This window comes from Ceratotherium simum, chromosome 18 (genome assembly GCF_057802395.1).
Source record: "Ceratotherium simum simum isolate JZ-2026a chromosome 18, ASM5780239v1, whole genome shotgun sequence".
Taxonomy (NCBI): domain Eukaryota; kingdom Metazoa; phylum Chordata; class Mammalia; order Perissodactyla; family Rhinocerotidae; genus Ceratotherium; species Ceratotherium simum.
In genome coordinates, this window is record NC_141917.1 from 56,636,643 (window position 1) to 56,658,546 (window position 21,904).

Below are 21,904 nucleotides of genomic sequence, written 5' to 3' on the forward strand. Positions count from 1 at the left end.
AGTCTATCACAGGCTGTCGGTGACTGAACTCAATCTCCAGCCAGGAACTGGGGACAAACCCCAAATATTTATTATACCATATTCCCGAGGGTCTGCCCTGGTCCCCAAACAGCCTGCCTCCCCCACCTGTCCCCCTGCCTTTTCATCCGACACTGAACCCACTCTTCCCGGTTTTTGCCTGGGCAGCTCTTCCTACTGTTGATAGAAGATGTCTTCATATCTCAAGACTCCCAGAAGCCACCTCCTCCAGGCAGCCTGCCCTGCCCGGCCCTGCCTCCGCATTCCCTCTGGCTGGGGGTGCCCCAGTCCACTTCCAACTCGCCCACACTGGAGTCCCTTGAGGGCAAAGCCTGGGGCTAGAGCCTCGGAGCCCCCACCTCCTAAGGCCAGGCCTTGACCATGTTTTCTATGAACGTTCTCAACTATCCACCTTTTGGGTTAGCTCCAGTGATGGAAACTTTCCAGCCGAGGAGGCCGCTTGTTTTGGAAAGTTCCTGGGGGAGCCGCCCCCGCCCGCCCGCCTAGTTCCCACGCTCCTTATCACTCGGCGCTAGGGGGGCGCCGTGCTTTGCCGGCCTAGCTCCTCCCCAGCTGGCGGTCTCGGCCCTGCCTTTCCCCTCCTTCCCACCGAACAGTTCCCCCCTCCAGCCCGCCTGCCAAGCCCTCCTGTTACAGGTGGGGAAACGGAAGCCTCACAGGACCCTCTGTGTGAGCCTGTGGGGCTGGGAGAGCCCGGTGCTACTGCTCAGGAAGGGGGAGGGGGGCAGCCTGCGCTGGAGGCGTCTCTGCTTTGGGGTCCGAATCCCGGCTTAGTCCTCTATCTCAGTTTCCCCAGGGACCCCGGAGGCCCAGCCTCCCTGCCCAGTTCCACCTCCTGCCTTGTGGCTGCAGCCGGGAGCTCACTTGCAACCTTAATGTCTTCTTTTGTAAGATGAGGATAAACGGGCTGAGGTGTGAAGTGAATCAAAGCGCGCCGCGCTCGGGCGGGGGTCTGCGACCCACGTGGTGGCCTGGCCGAGCCCGGCGAGGCAGGGACCCCATAGCCATGGCGGCTTGGGGCTGTGGGGCCTCGAACCCGAGTCCAACGCTGGCGCGCCCTCCGCCCCGCGCGCCCCTCCCCCGGGCGCAGGCGGACGAGGGGCGGGGCGGGGCGGGGGCGGGGCGGCGGCTCTTTTCTCTGGAGTTCGCGCGCCCGGACCACTCGCCGTCCGCCGCCGTCCGAGCGCACTCCGCGCCGGTGAGTGCGGCCCCGGGCGGGATGCGAGGGCCTCGGGGACCGAAGTCGGCTCTGCCCGGCCGGCTCTCGTGTCCCCGCTGACCTGCCAACCCCACGCCCCCAGCTCGCCGCGATGAAGGCCGCAGCCGAGTTCGTGGTCGAGAGCCCCGACGTAGTCTACGGCCCCGAGGCCATCGAAGCGCAGTACGAGTACCGGACGACACGCGTCAGCCGCGACGGCGGCGTCCTCAAGGTGGGCGAGGGACGGGGGGTGGGGGGGGAGGCGTAGGAATGGGGGACCCGGAGAGCTGTGAGTGGTTGGGGATTGCCCCACGTCTGCGACCCCGACCCTGCGGTGAGGGAGAAAGGGCCTGGGACCCCAGACACATTGCGCCGCCCGCCCCCAGGTGCACCCCACGTCCACGCGCTTCACCTTCCGGACCGCCAGGCAGGTGCCCCGGCTCGGGGTCATGCTAGTCGGCTGGGGCGGAAACAACGGCTCCACGCTCACCGCCGCCGTGCTGGCCAACCGACTGCGCCTGTCCTGGCCCACGCGCACCGGCCGCAAGGTGGGGGGTCGGGCGGGGTGCGGCGCGAGAGAGGGCTCCGCCAGAGTCCGTGCGGGAGGGGCAGGGGCCTCCAGGGGCGGGGTTCCACGGAGGAGGGGGTCCGCAGGGGACGGGCTCCGCGCGGGCCGGGGCCTGGCTGCCGGTGGACTCCTCGGGGGGTCCTGCGGGGGCGGAGCCTAAGGTGTCGGCAGGCTCCGGGGAGGGACCTCCGGCGGGGGAGCGGCTTCCGCCCGGGTTTCGAGCGCAGAACTGAGGCGCCCCAAAGTAGGGCGGAGCTCGAGGGTGCCGGGCGGGGCCCTGGCCGTCTGGTGGCCCGCGCCACGCCCACCCCTCACCTCGCCCCGCCTGCCGCCCCCCAGGAGGCCAACTACTACGGCTCGCTGACGCAGGCGAGCACCGTTAGCCTGGGCCTGGACGCCGAGGGCCAGGAGGTGTTCGTGCCCTTCAGCGCACTGCTGCCCATGGTGGCGCCCGACGAGCTCGTGTTCGACGGTGGGCGGGGTCCCGGGCCGGGGGTGGGGCGGGAGGCGGGGCCTGGAGCGGCCTAAGGTCTGAGCCCGGCCGAGCTTGAGAGTTCCTCGTAGGCTGGGACATATCGTCGCTGAACCTGGCCGAGGCGATGCGGCGTGCACAGGTACTGGATTGGGGGCTGCAGGAGCAACTGTGGCCGCACATGGAGGCCTTGCGCCCGCGGCCCTCTGTCTACATTCCTGAGTTCATCGCCGCTAACCAGAGCGTGCGCGCTGACAACCTCATCCCAGGCACGCGAGCGCAGCAGGTGCGGCCCCACCCCAAGTCCCTTATCCCTTGCCACTTGTTCCCCTCTGCCACCTGTTTATTCCTGTTTGTGCTATCCTTCTTTTGTCCCCATGCTCCCATCCTGAGGGTCCGTGCCCCACTTTGCACTTGAGGAACTGAGTAGCCCAGGCCTCAAAGGGGTCCGGGGACCTGTACAACCTCAACTCCCTCCACCCCTCAGCTGGAGCAGATCCGCAGGGACATCTGCGACTTCCGGTCCAGCGCCGGGCTGGACAAAGTCATCGTGCTGTGGACAGCGAACACGGAGCGCTTCTGCGAAGTCGTCCCGGGCCTCAATGACACCGCTGAGAACCTGCTGCGCACCATTCAGGTGAGTGTGCCCACGGGTGGCGCAGGGTCAGGGCCAGCCCTGAAGGACCTCTCCAGGCTGACTGCCCACCTGCACCTACAGCTGGGCCTGGAGGTGTCGCCCTCAACGCTCTTCGCCGTGGCCAGCATTTTGGAGGGCTGTGCCTTCCTCAACGGGTCACCACAGAACACACTAGTGCCTGGTGCCCTTGAGCTCGCGTGGCAGCGCCGGGTCTTTGTGGGCGGAGACGACTTCAAGTCTGGCCAGACCAAGGTCAAGTCCGTGCTTGTGGACTTCCTTATCGGCTCTGGCCTCAAGGTGCGTGGGCCTGGGGGATTCATGATTCAACGGGGGTGCCACCAGGCTTATGCGATGCGGAGGCCCGCATTGCAAGTGGGGCTCCTCATTCCCACAGACCATGTCCATCGTGAGCTACAACCACCTGGGCAACAACGATGGGCAGAACCTGTCAGCACCGCCCCAGTTCCGTGCCAAGGAGGTGTCCAAGAGCAGCGTGGTGGACGACATGGTGCAGAGCAACCCAGTGCTCTACGCACCCGGCGAGGAGCCCGACCACTGCGTTCGTGGGGCACGGGTGGGGTGGGGGATGGGGAGCTCCCAACAGAGGTGGGCTGGGACCCCTGTGACCTCGAGCTGCCTCCCAGGTGGTCATCAAGTACGTGCCGTATGTGGGTGACAGCAAGCGTGCACTGGATGAGTACACGTCGGAGCTGATGATGGGCGGCACCAACACTCTGGTGCTGCACAACACGTGCGAGGTGTGGGGCGCTTGGGGCGGAGTGGGGCTGCCTGCCAGCCCTGCCCCACTCTTGACCTGCCGGCCCCGCAGGACTCGCTCCTGGCCGCGCCCATCATGCTGGACCTGGCGCTGCTGACAGAGCTGTGCCAGCGTGTGAGCTTCTGCACAGATGCCGACCCCGAGCTGCAGACTTTCCACCCAGTGCTGTCACTGCTCAGCTTCCTCTTCAAGGCGCCTCTCGTGCCGCCGGGCAGCCCGGTGGTCAACGCGCTCTTCCGCCAGCGCAGCTGCATTGAGAACATCCTCAGGTGCGCCCCGGCCTTGGGGTCCCCACCAGTGGCCCATATGTGCAGTCGAGGGGCTGTGCACAGGGCCTAGGGATTGGAGGCTGGGGGGCGCTGGCCTCGGGGTCTGGCTGTTGAGCCCTGACCGTCCCCCAGGGCCTGCGTGGGGCTCCCACCGCAGAACCACATGCTTCTAGAGCACAAGATGGAGCGCCCCTGCCTCAGGGGGGGCGAGCCTGTGGCTGCCTGCCCTGGGCCTTGCAAGAAAGGATCGGCCGCAACTGCCCCCAATGGCTGTATCGGTGACACCAAAGGGCACTCAAAGGCTGAGGCACCCCAGATGCTCACCACCTGAGCCCTGGCCATACAGACCCCCCATGACTCCTGCTTCCACTGCCCCTCAGGACCCGACCCTTCCAGCCCCCTCTCCCCGGCAACACAATAAAGCCAGTGCCACTGTCAGCCACATCTCTGGGTTCTTGGTGCCTGTGATCTAACTAACACACCCCCAACTCCAGGCCTAGCTCTGCTTTTCACCTGGTCAGATTCCTACCTACCCTTCAAAACTGTTATCCCAACTTTTAAGGGACCTTCCCAAACTTCCGAGGCCTCTGCCTAACCCCAGCCCTTGAAGGTAGGGCTAAGACCGCAGGATGGAGGATGTGGCTACACGCGGAGATCAAGAAATCTAAGACCAGATACCAAATACCAAAACCCAGTTACATTTATTGATGGGGGCCCACCCCTTGCTGTCCAGGGGAAAGGCAGTCCCCCAAGGAGCCCCCCAGGCCAAAACAGAAATGGTGGAAGGGCCCACATAGGAAAGAATGTCTCTGAGGTCCTTGCGTTTTTTAATAAAATCAGAGTTCTGCGTGCGCGGCCTCCCAGCCGTCCAAGCCTTGACCGGGAGTCCAGCTGCCTGAGGTGTGACCTCAGACCCTCACCCTGCAGACCACCCGAGCCCCTGGACCTTGACCCTGGGCAGGGGTGCTCGGCAGAAGCCAAGGCCGGCAGTGGGCACGGGGCTGCTGCCCCATCACACGCTCATGGTCATCCCGGGCGAGTACTGCGGAGAGACGAGGAGATGGCGCGCGGGGGCGGGCTCAGCTCCGGCCTAGACTGGGACCCGCCCCCCGGGGAGAATGCGGGACGGGGCAGATGTAGGGAGGGAAGGAGACAGGTGGCGAAAGGTGGGGAAGCCGCCCTGGGGCGCGGGTCCCAGAGGGGGAAAGGGACAGGGTGGTGAGACAGGAGCGGGGGAGGGAGAAAAGAGAGGAAGGATGCCGCGGCCGCCCCCCCACCTGGCCCGCCGCGGTCACGGTCTTGCTCTGGCCCCCCGGCCGCCCCGCCGGGGCCTGCCTGCCAGGCCCCTCCGGCCCGACGCCGCCGCGGGGGGGGAGTCGACGCAGTCGCTTACGCTTTCGCTCGGGAACGGGTGCAGGAAGGTCCCGGCGGCCGCCATCTCGCCGTCATCCCGCGGGGTGCCCGGGGCGTTGCTCAGGCCGGCCACGGCGCCGGGGGAGCTCTGGGGGCGGCCGCGGTCAGCGCGGAACTCCCCGCCCCCGGGCCAGGCCCTGCCCGCCGCGCGGCCCACCTGGACGAGGCCTCTGCATTCGGGCCGCCCCCGCATCCCCGCCCCCGCGCGGGCCTCACGCCCCGTCCCCGCAGGAGCCCGGCCCCTCACCTTCGGCAACCCGTCCAAGTCGCCCGAGCCTGTGGACCGATAGACGGCGGACACGCGGCTCAGACGCGCCTGCGCCAGGCGCGCCCCCGGGAGCCGGGGTCACCAACCCCTCCCGGAACTTCCCCCACGGCCACGCCCCCTCCCTCGGCCCAGCCCGCTGGGGGTCCCGGGCAGAGGACCTGGACGGGGGGGGTCAGTGCTGACGGTCCGGCGTCCCCACGGTTTAGCTACTGGACCCTTCCCTCAGCACAGCCCGGGTCGCCGCCCCACGGAGGTTCCGGGAGCGACCCCGACGCCCCGGCAGAGAACACAGGCCGCCAGGGGGCGCCCGAAGCTCGCGAAGGAAGGTGGGATTGGGGGTGTCCCGGGCCGCGCGCTCACCCAGGGATCCGTTCACGTGGTGAGGCTCCATCGCACTCATGGCGGCCATGGGGCCCTCGGGGCCAAGGCCCAGGGGAAACTGTGGGCAGAGGGGCAGCGTGGGACTCGGGCCACCAGCCCTCCCAGCAGGTCACCGCCTGCCGCGGCCCCCACCGGCAACCCACTCACGTTAGCCCGGCCCGCGCCCGGCCCGATGGGATTCATGATGGTGTACATGTTCTCGCTGGAGTTGGTGGAGTCTGGGAGAGAGGGCGGCGCGTGAGGGGGTGGGGCGGGAGGGCTCCTCCCAAGCACACCCCTCCCCACACGCCGCCCAAGCCCTAGTACCTCCAGGGCTGGGCATGATGGGGGTTCCAGGGGGCCCACCTCCTCCTGGGGGTCCCTGCACACGGAGGGAGAGACAAGGTGAGAAAGGCCCCCATCTGCCACCCCACAACCCTTGCCCCCGGGTTGGGTGGCCCAGCCTCGGCCCCACTCACCGAGTAAGTGCCGGGGGAGGAGGAAGAGTAGGGGATCTGGGGAGAGGGGCAGCTGTGAGTAGGGCGCCCACCCTACCCCCCACATACCTCCGACCCCCCCACTCCCTTCGGCCCCCAGCCTGAGACTCACCGAGTTGCCACTGGGGCTGGCCCACGGGCCTCGCACTCCGGGGCCCCTAGAAGAACCGGTGGGTGGATCCTGGGGCGAGGCCCGGTGACACACAACCACCCCCACCCCCGCCCCATGTGCCCCCAGACAGGCTGGCAGACCAGGCATAGATGAGAAGTGGTAACCGTGCACGGGCTCCAGGCCAGCCTTCAGATCCCAACCCATCACCACTGGTTTTTGCGCCCAAGTTTCCCCACCCAACAGGGGAGTAAACAATATATTGGGGGCTGTTGTGCGGGTTCGGGGTCTGCCCCAGCATACCCAGCCCATGAAGCTGGGAGGGGGGCCCCCACGGGCACACTCCCAGCATCCCTGGGGACCTTACATGTTCACGGTGGGCAGGCCTGGGCCGGCGAGCGAGTTGGGCGGGGGCCGCATTCCACCTCCGTAGCTCTGTGAAGTCAAAGGGCCGTGAATGCAGGCCAGAGGAAGAGAGCCCCTGATGCCCACCCCCACTTGGACCCAGCCCTTACCTGGAGCCCAACGCTGGCCATGCCCCGTGGAGGCGTCACCCTCTGCACTGGGCCCATGCTCGGATGCCCTGCGGTGGGGGCAGAAGGAAGGGGACTCAGGCCAGGACCACTCCCCAGTGTGAAAACACGCGGGGAGGGGGCGGGGGTCTGCACAATGAGGTACCAGGGCTGGGGTGCTTGGAGCTGGGGTCCTGATGGGTGGTGGGGATACAGCAGCTGGACTTCTCTACTCACCCTGAGCTCGTGGGGAGGGGTCCATGGCGCCAGGAAGGAGGGGCTGGGAGCCGGGGAGGCCCACGGGAGGCTGAGGAGGGGGCGTGGCAGCACTGAGTGTGGGTGCCCCCACTCTGACCCAACTCCTGCCCTCCCTCCCCTCATTCCTCTCTCACCTGACTCGGCATCCGCAGGGTGGGTCGGGGGCCCCCCGGGAACCGCGGTGACATGAAGGGCTAAAAGAGGTGGGCCGAGGATCAGCACCTCCCCCCACCCGCGCACGCCCCAAAGCTACCCTGTTCCTGCTGCACCCGGGCCCCCAGCCTGGACAGCCCCCTCCTCCAGGACCAGCCAGCAGACCTCAGCCAGCCGGTGCCCGGTGCGTGCGAGCGCTGTGGGGCGGGGGCTCGAGTGGCTGGGGTCGGGGCGTCACAGGTCCTTACTGAACGTGAGGCCCCATCGTGGGGGCGTTGGGGTTGTGGGGGGGCGGCTGGGAGTCGGGGGGGCCCTAGGAGGACATAACCAGATGGGTTGGGAAAACCGAGATCACCCGAAGCCCACTGTTTCCTGTGGCTCTGCTGAGCCTGTCGGGGAAGGGGAAGGGGACGCCATGGAGGTGGGAGAGCTGGCCAGCCCCTGCGCTCGCTCAACTGTAGGACGGGGTGGGGGTGGGGTTGCCCACGGGAAGGGTCACGGACAGGACCCGTGGCTCAGAGAGCCACACTCCGCGGCCCCAGGCATCTTGGCACGCATCCTCGAAGGCCAGGTGTGCAGAGACCACGCCCTCTCCTGCGATGGGGCCCAGGCCATATGCCCCTCTTCCCTGGCCCCACCAAGGCCGGCAAGAACATACCCACCGCACCAACAGCCCTCCCACCCCACTCCAGCCTGTGGGCCTCAGGGCCTCTCCCCACATGGGACCCCACCCCCGTCACTGCCCAAGCCTCTGTCACCCTCCCACCTAGGGTCAGGGGACAGGGGGCAACCAGCCCTGACTGTACCTGGAAGAAGCCGGGTGCCATGGGGCCTGCTGCCAATGCATCGTTGGGGGCCATGCTCCCCATCACAGGGCTGGGGGCGGCTGCAGCGCTCTGCAGGGCAGGGGAGATCGCAGAGCCAGGTCAGGCCACTTCCTGCCCTAGTGTCCCTTCCTCTCCCCAAGCAGCTGGCCCCACGGGATGGGGAACCCAGGCCATCTCCCCCTCTGTCCACGCGTGGGAGGATGCCTGTGGGTCTCTCTAGGTGATGGAAGAGCAGCTGCCCGACCTCCCACCCTGGCTTAACCCTGACGTGGCTTGGATATGTGGGTGACTCAGCAGGGGCTGCCCCCAAGACCCTGGAGGTGGCCAGGGAGCCGGGGATCCCAGCCCCCAGTGATTCCCAAGCCTGAGGATTCTGGGGGTCTGAAAATGCCAGCAACGTAGGACTCCAGTGTGCACCTCCTCTTTCTAGCACAGGCTTGTTCTTTCTGCCTGCGTGCAACCTCAGACCCAGGCGAGTGCAGTCCCCAACTCTGGGCCCATCCCAACTGCCCTGTGTCCTCCTGGCTGGCAAGGCAGCTTAGCTGGGTCCCCAGCTCTACCCAAGATACCCCAAATAAAAACATCAACCGCGTCTTCGAGATGAACCTCCCTCCTGGAGGGCCCCTCCTTGGAGCGGCACAGAGATCAGGAGGAAGAGGAAGGAAGAGCAGGACTCTGGGGGGGGGTCTCCAGGCCCCCAACCTCTCTTCAGATGGAGGAGGGGAGACTGGGTGCTAGAGAAGGGAGTTCCCCTGTCTGCCGAGGGCGGAGATGCTGGTGGCAGGCCCAGAGCTGGCAGGGGGACAGGCTGACAGGCCACTTCCTCTGGTCAGTTCCAAGTTCCAGGCAGGAGGGGTGGGAGAGCTGGGATGGAGCCTAGTCTCCCAGGGCACAGGGGACATGATCAAAGGACAGACAGGGAAGGGGCAGGACACTGCAGGCACAGAGTAGGGGGAAAGCACTTCTCTGGGGGCCCCCTGACTTGTGACTGTCTGCATCATCTGCCCTCTGCCTCCCCCCTAGGCCCCAAAAGAAGGAGATGGTTTGTCTGGGTCACTGCTGTCCCTGGGGCTGGCACAAGCCAGCACACAGGGGCGCTCAGGAATTTGTGGAACTGCAGCCACTTGAGCACAGAGGGGTTAACACTTCACCCCCAGCCACACAGCGCTTCCTGCCCTACAGGAGTGGGGAAAGGGGCCCCTTGGCTAGGTCAGAGTAGGGCCCCTGAGACAGGCCCCTCCCCCTTTGAGACTGCGGCCGGCCCCCTTCCTGCTCCTTCTCAAAGGTCAGCCTCTAAAGGACTCCGGCCCAGGCCCCAAGCTGGAGAGGTAGGAATCCTCCGCAGGCTTGACCGACAGCACTCCCAGGGCCCAGCACAAATCACCTGAAAGCCCGAGCAACCCGGGGGCGGGGGGAATGGGGGGGTGAGAGGGGGCAGCAAAGCTCTCAGCCCCGCTGCTGACTGCAAACACACAGCTTGATGGGCCTGGAGCAGCTACTCTCGCAGGTGTCTGCCTCAGCGGCTGGAGGGGATCAGCTCTGAGCCCTGGACCTGTCTACCCTCCACTGCCTACCCCATATGGAGAGCAGCCCCCCTTCCGAGCCACGGCAGGCGCCAAAGCATTTCCTGGTCGGGGAGAGCGGAGGTTGGGGTGGTTGCGCGCCGGGCTCCCAACCACGAGGTGTTGGGGGCGGAGATATATGGGGTACCCCTCGCCCCCTGCGGCTCCCCAACTCTAGGCCCTGAAGGGTTAATTCAGGGCCTGCCCACCCTCCCAGGCGGGTGGCGCGGGCTGGACCCCCCACGTCAATCATCCACCCAGAGGCGCCCGGGCCCCACCCGCGTTGCCATGACGACCGGCTGGGCGCGCTCGCGTTTCCTGGAGATGCAGAGGTCGGCCGGGGAGCGCGGAGGGGCGGGAGGAGGGCCCCGATCAATGCGGGCAGGGCCCCCCCGCCCCAGTTAGAGCGGCTAGGCAGGACGTGCGCCCGGCTTCTGCCAGAGGCCGCAGGGACCCCGTCACCCGGGGGCCGGGCGCCCTCAGCCCGCTGTGCCGGCGCCGGCTCCCCGGACGCGCCCCGCTGCCATGGTAACCGGCGCGCCCCCGGGAAGCGCGCTCACGCCTACGGGGAGACTTCGCGCTCGGCCCTCCCCAGAGACGCCCACAGAGGCAGCTAACCCCGGCGGAGCAGGGGCAAGGGAGGAAGGGGGCCCAAGTGAGAGGCGCAGGGAGGGGGCTGGGGCTCGACTGCGGATAGAGAGCCCACGTGAAGTCACGCGCACATAGCTCCAGACACCCCTGGGGCCCCAGTTCTGGCGGGACCGGGGCAGGGGGACGGCACACGAGCACTGGGATCCGATGGGAGCGAACAGCAGTGTCTCCGGCTCCCATGCACGCACGCAGCGCGTGTGGAGCATCTTCAGAGACACGGTGAACCCCTACCTCTCGCGGGCTGCAGCCCGACCGTGCAGAGGCCTCCTCTCCCATGCAGGGGGCAGAAGGGGGTGCTCTGCAGGGAGGCAGTGCAGTAGTGCATAGTGTACGACCCTGGCCAGCTACAGAGAGAGGTGGGGACCGCCACCTCCTGGGAGGCCCGAGGAGGCAAAGAAGGGCAGAGGCGCCAGCTGTATGAGAATGGGTACACAAGGGAGGAGGGGGGACTCGCCTGGAGCTGCCCCACCCCTAGAAGCCAGCTGAGCCACTGCTGCCCCCTCAAACCCACAGCCCCAAGCCCTCCCTGGCCTGCCCAAGATTTCTCTGAGGGGCCAGGTGGCCAAGCCCCACAGGCCAGGGCAAAGATAAAGGCAGGGGGCTGCCATCTGCTCCCCCAAAACAAGAGAATGCAGTCCCCCAGGCACATAACACTCCCCCACCACTCCCGCCCGTTCCTCTTCAAACAGGCCTCTCACCCCCACTCAAAGCAGAGGGAAACAGGCCAAAGCGGTGGAGTCAGCAGCCCCGGCACCGACTAGCTCAGGAAAGGTGTGCAGTGCTCGCTTCTACTGCTGGGGCGCACTGGCCCTTTGCCACCCCTGCCACCCCCGCCCCGGCCCCACCTCAGAAGACTCAGAAAAACTGGGGTGGGAGGAGACTGGCAGTGAGGGAGGCCTGAGCTGTGGCTCTGTCTACCCTGGCTCCACCCTGGGTTCACAAGAGGGAGGAGAAGGGGCTGGCCTTGGGAGGGTGTGGGTGGCTGTGGGGACCCTCAGTAGCTGGGTGCAGTGGAAGCAGCCTCTCCCACCTTGTAAGTGACCCTGGGCCGAGTGGAGGGCATAGGGACCACCCAGAAGTGGCCAAGATCCAAGATCAAACCCCGAGGCCTGGCCCCCTGCCCACGCCCTGCCCACGCCCCAGCCCTGGACTCACGTAGTCCTGGAAGGCCTTGGCCTCACTTGAGTGCTCGCACGCCTCTCTGCGGTCGGGCGCTGCACAGTACAAGTCCCAGAACACGCTGTGGACGGCAGGTGGACGATGGTTTCCCGGTGCGCCCCCACCCGGCCCCCTCCATGGCCCGCCTGCGCCAGTCCCGCACGCACCACCACCAGGAATGCAGGAAGCCCGGGGGCTCCCCCAGCGTAATGTTCTTCTCCCATCGGATCTGCAGGGAGAGGGAAGGCAGGTGAGGGCCCTCCACCCGGCCCCACCTGAGGCAGCCCCCGCCCAGCATGGTGCCCAGGGAACACGGGGCAGGGGACCAGTGGGAGCAGGGTAACCGGGTGAGCGGAGGGGCAGAGGAGCGAGCGGCAGACCCTCAGATGGATGGACAGACATCTGGATACCAGCCTGTGGGCCCTGGCCTGCCCCAGCCCTCAGTTCTCAGGGCCGTCAGAGGGGCAACTCGACCCCTGACTGGAGCCCCAAAGGAAGGACAGTAGGGAGGACCCTGGATGGGTGGCAAGGAAGGGCTGGGCCGGCTTACCTCGGACAGAAAGGTCTGGGCTGACTTCTGGGCACCAACGTGCAGCAGGTACTCGTACACGTACAGCGCCAACCTGTGGGCAGGTGGGCGGGCAGGGTGGGGGCTAGCCCTCAGGAGGCCTGGGGCCAGCCCTGAAGGCCCTCCCCTCCAGCGGGCAGGTGGAGAGGACAGGCAGGGGCCCATAGTGAGCCCCTCATCACGTCCACCCCAGCCTCACTCGCTGCCCCCCCGGCTGGTCCCCCAATGCCCCCCATTTCCCCCACCCCTCATGAAAGATGGTCTCTTCACCAGTTGCTCCACCAGGCCAACTCCCACACATCCATCAACACCCAGCCTGCAGGCCCCTCCTCTAGGCAGCCCTCCTAGCAGTCCTAGACCCTCCACTTCCAGGATGAATTCTGCTTAGTTCAACACCCCCTTGTGGACCAAGACCTGGCCCATCCTGCTGATGCCCAGATCCCAGAGCAGCCTTGACCCCAGGGAGGTCTTCTGCCCGGGAACAGGGCTCCTGGGCGTTGTGCCAGACTGTGCAGTGGGTGGGGTCTCCCCAAGGGCACCCTGGGCAGTGTGGCCAGGGCCCAGCACCTGAAGCACTCCCAGCCTTGCCTGCTGAGGAAGGAGAAAGGCCCCCGCCCTGAGCTCTTCCTTCTCCAGTGTCCCTGGATGCCAGCCTCTTCCTTGGGGTCAGTGCCCGTCCACCTAGTGGCCAGGACCTCTCCATACCAGGCCCCCAAGGGGAGTCTCGGGCAATGGGGGCAGGTGAGCTGAGGAAAGGCCAGCAGTGCCCCTCGGCTGCCATGGCACCGCCCTGCCTAGACACCCACTGTGCCTGGTACCCCTGGATATACCAACTTGGCCACTGCCCACCCCAAGAGCATGGACCACCCTCTGTCTGGCAGTGCCCTCCAAGGGCCACACAGGGAGGCTGGCCCATCCACACCACCTTCTAGGGCTCTCCATCCTTGGCCTCCACCACCCTCCAATTGGTCTTCCACATTGGTGGGCAGAGGGACAACTCCCCACCCACCTGGGTCACCCATTCCCCAGCCATCCGCTCCACTGGTACCAGCCCCTCCGGGTACCCTGGGGCCTCCTACTGCCCAGCCAGGCCCCAGGGCGGGGGAGGCGTCTAGATCCAAGCCTGGGGGCTCCCCAAGGACCAGCTTGAGGCTGTGCCTCTGGTGAAGGCTGGAGGCCCTTCCAGAGGCCTCCACGCTCAGCTGGCCGCCCTGCCCTGCCGCAGGCCCATCCTAAAATAACCTTACTTTGACTCGTGCTCCTGCCCTCCCCCACCTTCCCGGCCAGGCCACTCCATGTGCACGTCCCAGCCCCCATCAGACCAACCCCCGGCCCCTGGTCAGGCCTCACCAGGGCACGCCCCGCCCCACGGCTTCTGCCCTTGCCCTGGACCCTCTTCCTTCCTTCCTTCCTTCATCCATCCACCTTTTCACTCATTCGTTCCTTCAGCGTTCACCCAGTGCCTCCTTGTGCAGTGAACACAACAGACCTGTCTCCCTGGAGGCTACCTGCTCGCGGGGAGAGACACAAAGAAGGTAGGTTACAGGGTGGGTTGGAACGTAGTGTGTGCTACGGAAAGACAAGGGGGGACACTGGGGGGCCGGGGTAGGCAGCTATCTCAGGGCGAGCCGTGTCTACCTCTCACACCACCCCATTTGAGCTGTGACGGCCACCCAAGGGACAGGGACGGGGCACAGGGGGAGGACTGTGGGCGGTCACGCAGCTCTGAGTGTAGTTACCGCTAAGACTGGCCATGTTATCACCCCCTCTCAGTAGCACCTCCACCCACTGGCCCCCTGCCCACTAGATTCTGACGTCGTACCACCCAGCAGTCTCCAATCTCCAACATCTGCGCTTCTCCAATCCAGTCACCCTCCTGGCCCCCGGCCTCCAGGCTCACCTGTGCAACCCACTCCTGTGACCTCCTTCCTTTCTAGAGGCTTCCTGAGCCTTCACAAGTGGCCTGCGTCCCCCAGGCCCACATCCATCTGTGCAGGAATGAGTGTGAACAGCCAAGGGGCCAGAGCAGACCTGACCAGCCCAGGCCTGCCCACGGCCTCACCCTCTGGGCGAGGACAGAGGCTGAGAGGGGTCCAACTGGCCCCCCGCCCACTTTGGGGGTCAGGGCAGGGAGCAGGAAAGGCTGAGGGGGGGAGTGACACGCCCAGAGACAGAGCAAGACGGAGCGGAGCCCTCAGGTAGGCTGCCTGAGGAAGGAAGGACGCCGAGCAGGGGAGGGCAGGAAGGCTGCAGTCCTGCCCTGCTGCATTCTGGCCACCGCCGCAGGGCTCAGGGGGCCTCTCCTCAGGGCTCAGGGGGCCTCCTGAAGAAGTGGCCCTCGGCTCCCACCACATCCACCAAGAGCTCTGCGCTGCCAGCACGCTGGGCTCTTCTCCATCTCCCCGTGCCCTTGACTGTTTAGCGGTGGCGTGTGACCCAGGACGCAGGTCCAGGAGCCAGCCTGCCCACGCTTCTCCCCGCTCCGCCTCAGGCCCCCCATCCCCTCTCCCTGGGCGGCCTCCCCTCCCGCTTTGATGACGTCCTCGTGCAGCTGCCCACGGAGTGCTCAGCCTGGCCTCCCGGAACTCGAGGTCCGCCATCCACCTGACCCCGAAAGGCCCAGCTCGACGTGCCCCCACCCCAGCTTCTTCCTCTCCAATCCCTCTGGCGCCCCCCATGTGGTCTGACCCGGGTGTCTGGCCTTGACTCACACAGGTGTGCGCAGACATGAAGATCCATCCTGCTGTCCCCGAGATCACCGTACTTACTGAATTTAGGGAAAACCTTAAGGAGAAAGCTCTCTCCTGATTTGGAGCCCTCTCCCTGCCTTCCCCATTGCATACCTGGTCCAGGCACTGCCACTTCTTGCCTGGATTTGGACAGGGCCCCTCCAGAGCTCCTCTCTTCCCAGCCCCTAGAGTCTACAGCCCCCTCCCCACAGCACTCCTAGCTCAGACCCTCCAGGGCGCCCCCACACTGGCCACCAACCACCCCAGGGCCTTGGCACAGGCTGTTTCCCCTGCCTGGGGCACATCTGCCTAGAAACCTTCATGGCTCCGATGTCACCTGTCAGAGGCTTTGCTGCCACATCTAACCCTCATCCTGCTCCATCCCCCCATCTTATTTATCTCCATCTGACACACGTCTCTGCTCTCTGGCTGCAGCCCCCACTGGAATGTGGCTTTGGGAGGGTGGGGACTTGGTCTCTCTCCTTATAACAGAGCCCGGGCATTCTGTGCCCCAAGCTCCTACCCCTGGAGGAATGAACAACCAACACCGCTCCCACCCTTGGATATCAGAGGATTAACTAAGGTGGTCTGGTGAGCACTGAGAAAGGTTAGTGTTAGCATTTCCAGGTGAAGGATTTGGGGTTTCATCCCAAGAGCAAAGAGAAGCCAGAGAAAGTCTTCGGTTTGCTGATTTCTCTTACATGTTGATACTTTAATTTTTACCAGGATCGAGTCTCAGGGAAGAAGTGTTTTTGTTAATTTTCGGTGAAAAGCTGTGAAGCCTGGACGTTTGGCCAGGTGGTTTGGGGACCTGCAGGGCCCTCCCTCACGGGGGGCATCCGGCTTGGGGTGTCACCGTCTAGGCCCTGGGCTCGGGATCTAAATCTTCTCCAGATTCCACCCCCCACCCGGTGATGACCTATGGAACAAAGAGCAAAGAGCCCACCCATCCCATCGGAGGGGATCCCACCGCAGAAGGGTAGATGGGTGGAAGGGAGCTGGGGTAGCCCCAGGGAGGCCCTCCCTCCAGAAAGAACGTGTGACCTGGGGGACACGGGTGCCCGGATCTGGGGTGCTCCCAGGGAGAAGTGCACACGGGACTGTGCCAGGAAGTGGTGACATAATGAGACGTGAGAGCCTCTTGGACTGAAACATGGCACTACCACCTTCATTATCAAGAATCACGGTGCAAAGCACTCCCTGCCCGGCGCCCTCCTCCCCCTTAAAGCCCAGTGTACACGCTGCTGGGGGCTGGGAGACGACCTCTATCACCACCCCCCACCCCGGGCTAATCCATCACCAGGTCCCCCTGATGCCCCAAAGGGACTTCCAGCCCACACACTTGCTCCCTCCCCTCTGCCACCCTCCTCATCAGCCTCCTGCGACCCTTCTTCCACCAGCAGCCAGAGTGATGACCCCCACTCTCAAATTCCACCCTGGCCTTCCCCAGCCTCCCTCCTCCTCCTGTCTCCTCCCCAGACGCAGCCTCTTCTCAAGCCCTTCCCCGAGGCTCCGCTGTGCCGGCCAGCTCTGCTCAGCCTCCAGGACTTAGCGTGCGGATGCCTTCTCAAGAACCTCTTTCCCGTGTGCCCCGAGAACAAGGATACCATGGCTACACCTGGAAGCCCGGCCAGGGTCGGGACGGACACACGGCGATGGCCTCGCCTGCTAGGCTTAACGAACAAACCACTCGTGCTCTCTCAGAACCAGTCCTGGGAACACAGAGGCGCTGTGACCCCGACCGTGGCCGTCATGTGTGGAACGCTTCCCTGCCCACTGGGCAGCACTCGTGGCGCTGCACGCTGTGCTGTATGAGGATGTCCACACAGAGTCAACGGTCAGACCTCTTCCCCAGTCCAGGACGGAAGCCTCCTGGGCTAAAGGGGGAGAGATATAAAGGGACAAAAGAGCCTTCAACTGTCCCAGTCACCTTTGTCCCCTTATTAAAAAAGACCGGAAACCAATGACCACACACAAGCGCTGGTCAGTTCTGGGCAGTAATGCTCCTGGGCTCCCCTGTAGGTTGGCAGTGTTTATCATTTACAGAAGGAGAGGCTATGTCTTCCCACGTGCGGCCCACCCTGCCCCCCCCATCATTGATCTCCCTGGGCTTTGCAGTCACTGGTTTGCCATGAGCCCCCAGGGGCAGGGACCCCCCCTTCCGCACACCCAGCAGACGCTTGGTCCGTTTCTGGGACAGGCTGGCCCAGGCCTAATGTTGAGATCGGGAGCCAGAGGTGGCTCAGGACAGGAGCCCAAAGGAAGGGGAGGAAGGGCAGGAGGGTGGGAGGAAAACACAGTCCCGGAGAGTCGGGGACCTGAGCAGTGTAACCCCCTTCACCCCATTTCACGGAAGAGGAAACCAAGGCCCAGAGACAGGAAGTGGCTCAGTGGGTGGCTGCCTGTGCAGGCTCTGTGGGCAGCCTCTCTCCCAGTCCTTGGGAGAATCCTGCAAGGCCGCTTGTCCACATCGCTGGTGAGGAAACCAAGGCTCAGAGCACCCAGCCTGCCTCTCCAATGTGTTGGCCCCCACGCTTCTGAGAGTTCTCCCGTGCACCAGAACCTGAGACCCTGGCATGGCACCTCCTCTCTGGGGCCCGGCCTCCCGATCGGTGAAATGGGGGATGCAACCATCTGGTGTTTTCCAAACTTTGTGTAGCAGCAGAACCCTACCTCCAAACTGACACTTATACAGGACCCTCCACGAGAAACGGATGAGCACAGGAAGGCTTCGGCCAAAAAACAGGACTGGAGAACAGGTGTGACATGATGGGAACTTCAGCCTCCACATGAGGCGTTTCTACACATCCAGCGTTCTCTGAGAACCTCCGCTGATCAGGCTAGGGAAGGGGGGTTGACGGGGGAAGGAGGCCAGGAATTTGGATAACCCCCTCTTCCAGCCCTGGCCAAGAGTCAAGGGCAGGTTCAAAAAATCAAAATCCCTCCAAACCCAACTCCAGACCCCACCACCTCCAGCTCAAACCTATCATTCCCTCTCTTCTCTTATCTGCATGACCACCACCTAAGCTGCCATCATCAACCCTCTCCCCAGTAAATGTGCCCGCCTCTCCCAGGTCCCCTGGCCCTCTAGTCCCAACCCCTTGTAAGCCCTACTCCACACAGCAGCCAGAGTGCACTTTCCCTTCCCCCACCCGGGGCACCAGCCCCAGCGCCTTGGCCTGGCCTCAACCCAGGGCCTTTGCACTTGCTGTGCCCTCAGCTGTCTGCTTTTCCTCCAGGTCTCTGCACACCTCACATCCCCCCATACTTCACTATCACCCACTTTCCCACTTTGCTTTCTTCATAGCACATCTGAAGAGCACCCAATCAGCTTGCTGGGTAACTCAACGCCTGCCTCCCTACTGGATGTAGGCTTCTTATGGCCAGAGCCTGCCTAACCAGACCACTACACTCCAGGACCCAGCCCACCACGTCTGCTGAACAAGTGAATGATGCCCATTGGGGGGTGGTAGCCCCCAGACCCAGCAGCCAGAGTACAAAGATGGCGAGGACACGCCAGGATCCCCAGGGATGGGGTGGCCATGCCAGACACTCCCTGCTTCCAACCTGGACAGGAGTTAGGTGCCTGTTGTGAAACATCTTCCCGATTAACAGCGCTTGGAAATGGGGCCCAACCTCCCAACTGTGCAGACAGACAAAAGGGGCCTGGAAGAGGAATCATCTGCCCAGCATCTTCTGGCCTGAAGAATCACTTCTCCAAAATGACCCCAAGGCTGGGCAGAGAGTGGACACTCAACCTTGTGGGGGGAGCAGGGGGTCCCAATGTCAGTCCACATACAGGGCTCCTCTTCACTGCCCAGACCTTCAAGTCTTCACTCCTGCCCTAGCCTTCAAGGGGGGTCATCATGGGACCTCTCCCTGATGACCCAGCCTCCTCTCCGCTCCAGCAACCGGTTTCCCGCCCCAGGCCACCCTGCGCGGCTGGACTCCTAGCATCCTGAGAATCGACCACTGCCATCAGCCATGGCAAGCCATCCCTCCTGCAGGCCCTTCTCCCTCAATACCAACAATACTGCAAACCGTTCAGTGCCCTTGCTGTGGGACGGTCACAGCTCCAAGCACCTTTGAAATGCTCCCCAAACCTAAGAGACGGCACTGTTGTTACGTCCGCTCTTCTCAGGAAAGGTAAGTGAGTCTAGGAGAGGGTGCTCCCCCACTTAAGGCCACAGAGCAGGCGAGAGGCAGTGGCGGAAGACAGGCGCAGCAGCCCAATGTCAGGCTGCCTCCCCCCCAGACCGTGCTCCCAGCTCCGAGCGCCCCCAGCCCCCAGCCCGCCGCAGGGTCCGGGGATTAGGAACCTGTGCTCCCACCAGCCCGAGAGCATCTGCTGCCCCCCGCCGGCGTGACAGGTGGCCTCGCGAGGGTGGGGCTGGTGTCCCTCATGCCCTCCACTCCCCTCTCCAGCTCTTAAGGCCCGGGTAAACTTCCCTGGAGGACGCGGAAAACAACGCAGACAGCTACCATCCGGGAGGTCTCGTGCCCCTCGAGTCCAACTCGGATCCCGCGCGCCCCCTCAAATCTCGCGTCCTAGAGTCTCGCGCGCCCCTGCAAATCTCGCGCCCCTCTGCTCTCCCGCACCCCTTCAACTCGCACGACCTCTCCGGTCTCGCGCGCCCCTTTTAACCTCACGACTCTCTGCACCCCTCACGCCCCCTGACTCTCGCGCGCCCCCTTAAGCCCCTCATGCTCCTTGGTTCTAGCGCGCTCCCACATATCTCGCGACCCCTCGAGGCCCCTCGGGCTTCGCGCGCCCCCGCAAATCTCGCGACCCCTCGAGCGCGCTCAGGCACCGCACGTCCTGCACCCCGCACCCACGTGCCCCGCGCGGTGCCCGCCGGCGTTGGGACCCACGGAAGCCGCGCGGCCGCCGAGCCCCGCCCCCGGTCCCCCCGACTCACTTCTCGCGGGCCTGGCTGTCGGAGGGCACGGCCGAGCCCTTGCCCCCCTTGGCGTACATGCTGCTCCGCGCCGCCGCCGCAGCCGCCGCCGGGGCCCACACCTGTCAGGCGGCGCCGCGGGCCGCGCTCGCGGTCGCCATAGCTACCCCGCGCCCCGGGCCTCACCGCCCCGAGTCCCGCGCGGGCATCGCGGGCATCGTCCGCGCGGGGGAGCTCCAGACGGCCGAGGCGGCGGCGGCGGCAGCTCCAGCTTGGCCTCTGGCCGCGGGTTTTATTTTCTTCCTCTCTTCCCTCCGCGCGGGCTGTTCCGGGAAGCGCGCGCCCCCTCCTCCCGCCGCGCGCGCCCCCGCCCGCCGCCTCCCTGCCGCCCGCGGGCGCCGCTCTTAAAGGGGCGATGGCGGGCGCGCGAGTGAGTCCCGCTGCCGGGACCGTGGGCCGGGCGCGCACGCGCAGTGCTGCCGCGGTGGGGTGGGGGGGACGCGTACATACACGTAGGGCACGAGTGGGGATGGCCACCGGGGACACACAGCAGGACTCAGCTGATCCCGGCCACACACACACTCCCCAGATAGGTCCAGCCACCCAAATTGTACACCCAGGAACCCAGCTACGCACTTCGTTGCAGCTACACAGGACTGCACGCAGAAGTCCGCCCAGCTATTGGAACAACTATGACAGTTCCATTAAGCTACAGGCAGTCACACTGGGTGTATCACCCCGCAGAGCTACCCATATACAGCACGGGTGGGAACCGCCACACACACAGCTGGCGCCGGGACACGTTGTCATACACAGCGGATACACAGCTCAAATAGTGGCTGTCACAGCAAAACCCACAGAGCACCGCTCGCATAGGCACACAGCCGCGCCGAGACACGCACAGGCACAGCCATGCTACAGCTTCCAACAGCTGTGGAAAGAGCCCACGCAGCTATTCGCGGCCACCCTGGGCACACCGTTGCAGCATCCCAGGCCTCCACACGGACCTGGAGAGTCAGGGAGCCACAGATGACTCAGCGTCACACAGTCGCACGGCCTGTGGACACCAGCAGCCAAACACCACACAGCCACACAACTCAGACAAGAAGCTCCTGCGGTACTCAGGCCACACCCTGGGAGCCACCCTGCACTGCCCCACAGTCACACCCTGTGTCAATAGTTGGTGCTAGCGGCGACTGTTTGTTGACTGAATCACTCCCGCTCGCTCCGCTTCTCAGCCTCAGTGTTGCCAACTGTAATCGGGGTGCATTGAAGCCTTTAATTGCACCCTACAGGAATCCGGTGCAGGTAGTGGGTACCCCATTCCCCTTCCTGGGGCGCTTCTCCTGCCCCCAGGGGGTTTGCCCCCACCTATTCTGCATGACCGCGAGTGTGTGTGTAAACACGCGGTTCCCATGTGAGTGCACGTGTGCGTCGCTGTGCGGAGGGGGTTGGCAGGCACCCAGTGAACAGTCGCTGTCCAGGTAACTGTCCCTGGTTTTGCGGCGGTGGTGGTGTGTCCGTGGCGGTTCTGCAGGACCGAGTGACGCAGCGTCAGGGTGTGTGCACAATAGCGTGTGAATGTGCGTGTGTGTGCGTGTGCCTTCACGCGTGGGTGGATTGCTGGCTCCCTGGGACCTGTGTTGTGTGGTTGTGGGCTCAGGTTTCCTGTGTCGTGTGTGTCTTGATGTGAGCGCCCCCTCCTGCAGTCGTCAGCCCCCCATTATGCCTCTGTCTTATAGGCCGCACCCCCCCACCCTGGACAAGGTCCCCCTTTCCCCAGGCCTTCCGGCTGGCGGGAAGTCGGGAGCCGCTGGGGTTCGAGACGGGCGAAGAGGAAAGGAAGGGCCGGGCTGGCCTCAGCCCCGCCTCCATCCCGAGGGGCCCCGGCCGGGGATGGGGGGGACGCCAGCCCTTCCCACTTCCTGTCCAGCCGGTCGTCCCCTCCCCCAGCTTCCTCTCCCGCAGGCCTCCTGAGCC

The 21,904-nt window shown here is 65.1% G+C and overlaps 2 protein-coding genes and 1 long non-coding RNA gene across 6 annotated transcripts; 2 read left to right on the forward strand and 1 right to left on the reverse strand.

Annotated features, from left to right (window-relative positions):
- The first annotated feature begins 1,113 nt into the window (after positions 1–1,113).
- On the forward strand, positions 1,114–4,405 carry ISYNA1 (inositol-3-phosphate synthase 1). The gene is made up of 11 exons (XM_004422951.3): positions 1,114–1,237; positions 1,341–1,469; positions 1,624–1,785; positions 2,145–2,277; positions 2,370–2,563; positions 2,765–2,914; positions 2,996–3,211; positions 3,309–3,473; positions 3,559–3,672; positions 3,744–3,961; positions 4,094–4,405. Exons 2-11 carry the CDS (start codon positions 1,350–1,352, stop codon positions 4,290–4,292), a joined length of 1,671 nt encoding a protein of 556 aa, XP_004423008.1. The 5' UTR covers positions 1,114–1,237; positions 1,341–1,349; the 3' UTR covers positions 4,293–4,405.
- Positions 4,406–4,636: 231 nt separating this feature from the next.
- On the reverse strand, positions 4,637–20,264 carry SSBP4 (single stranded DNA binding protein 4). Of its 4 annotated transcripts, none has more exons than XM_087443498.1 (17): positions 19,946–20,264; positions 12,280–12,352; positions 11,897–11,958; positions 11,727–11,811; positions 8,338–8,427; positions 7,513–7,572; positions 7,358–7,427; positions 7,124–7,191; positions 6,976–7,043; positions 6,612–6,657; positions 6,482–6,517; positions 6,330–6,384; positions 6,171–6,241; positions 6,003–6,081; positions 5,622–5,650; positions 5,239–5,462; positions 4,637–5,003 (listed from the first exon to the last, which is right to left on the reverse strand). In XM_087443498.1, the coding sequence occupies exons 1-16, from the start codon at positions 20,002–20,004 to the stop codon at positions 5,253–5,255; spliced, it is 1,161 nt and encodes a 386-aa protein (XP_087299624.1). In that variant the 5' UTR covers positions 20,005–20,264; the 3' UTR covers positions 4,637–5,003; positions 5,239–5,252. The 4 variants fall into 4 exon arrangements, with proteins under 4 accessions (XP_087299624.1, XP_004423009.1, XP_014637211.1 ...); XM_004422952.3 differs by having other exon boundaries at positions 5,355–5,462; positions 19,946–20,259; XM_014781725.2 differs by lacking the exon at positions 6,482–6,517.
- LOC147914649 (uncharacterized) lies at positions 8,026–17,174 on the forward strand. The gene is made up of 3 exons (XR_015555130.1): positions 8,026–9,686; positions 13,747–13,832; positions 16,506–17,174. It is a non-coding gene; the product is annotated as an uncharacterized LOC147914649 (long non-coding RNA).
- Positions 20,265–21,904: the final 1,640 nt, after the last annotated feature.

What these genes read in the sequence shown, in the direction of transcription:
- ISYNA1 (XM_004422951.3), top strand. Translation starts at nt 1,350, where the DNA reads ATGAAGGCCGCAGCCGAGTTCGTGGTCGAGAGCCCCGACGTAGTCTAC. An exon ending in CCACGCGCACCGGCCGCAAG is followed by an intron (nt 1,786 to 2,144) that starts GTGGGGGGTCGG and finishes GCCGCCCCCCAG; the next exon opens with GAGGCCAACTACTACGGCTC. An exon ending in TGCATTGAGAACATCCTCAG is followed by an intron (nt 3,962 to 4,093) that starts GTGCGCCCCGGC and finishes ACCGTCCCCCAG; the next exon opens with GGCCTGCGTGGGGCTCCCAC.
- SSBP4 (XM_087443498.1), bottom strand. Translation starts at nt 20,004, where the DNA reads ATGTACGCCAAGGGGGGCAAGGGCTCGGCCGTGCCCTCCGACAGCCAG. An exon ending in CCAAGGCCTTCCAGGACTAC is followed by an intron (nt 8,428 to 11,726) that starts GTGAGTCCAGGG and finishes CCTGCCCTGCAG; the next exon opens with AGCGCTGCAGCCGCCCCCAG. An exon ending in CCCCTCCCCACGAGCTCAGG is followed by an intron (nt 7,192 to 7,357) that starts GTGAGTAGAGAA and finishes CCCCCACCGCAG; the next exon opens with GGCATCCGAGCATGGGCCCA.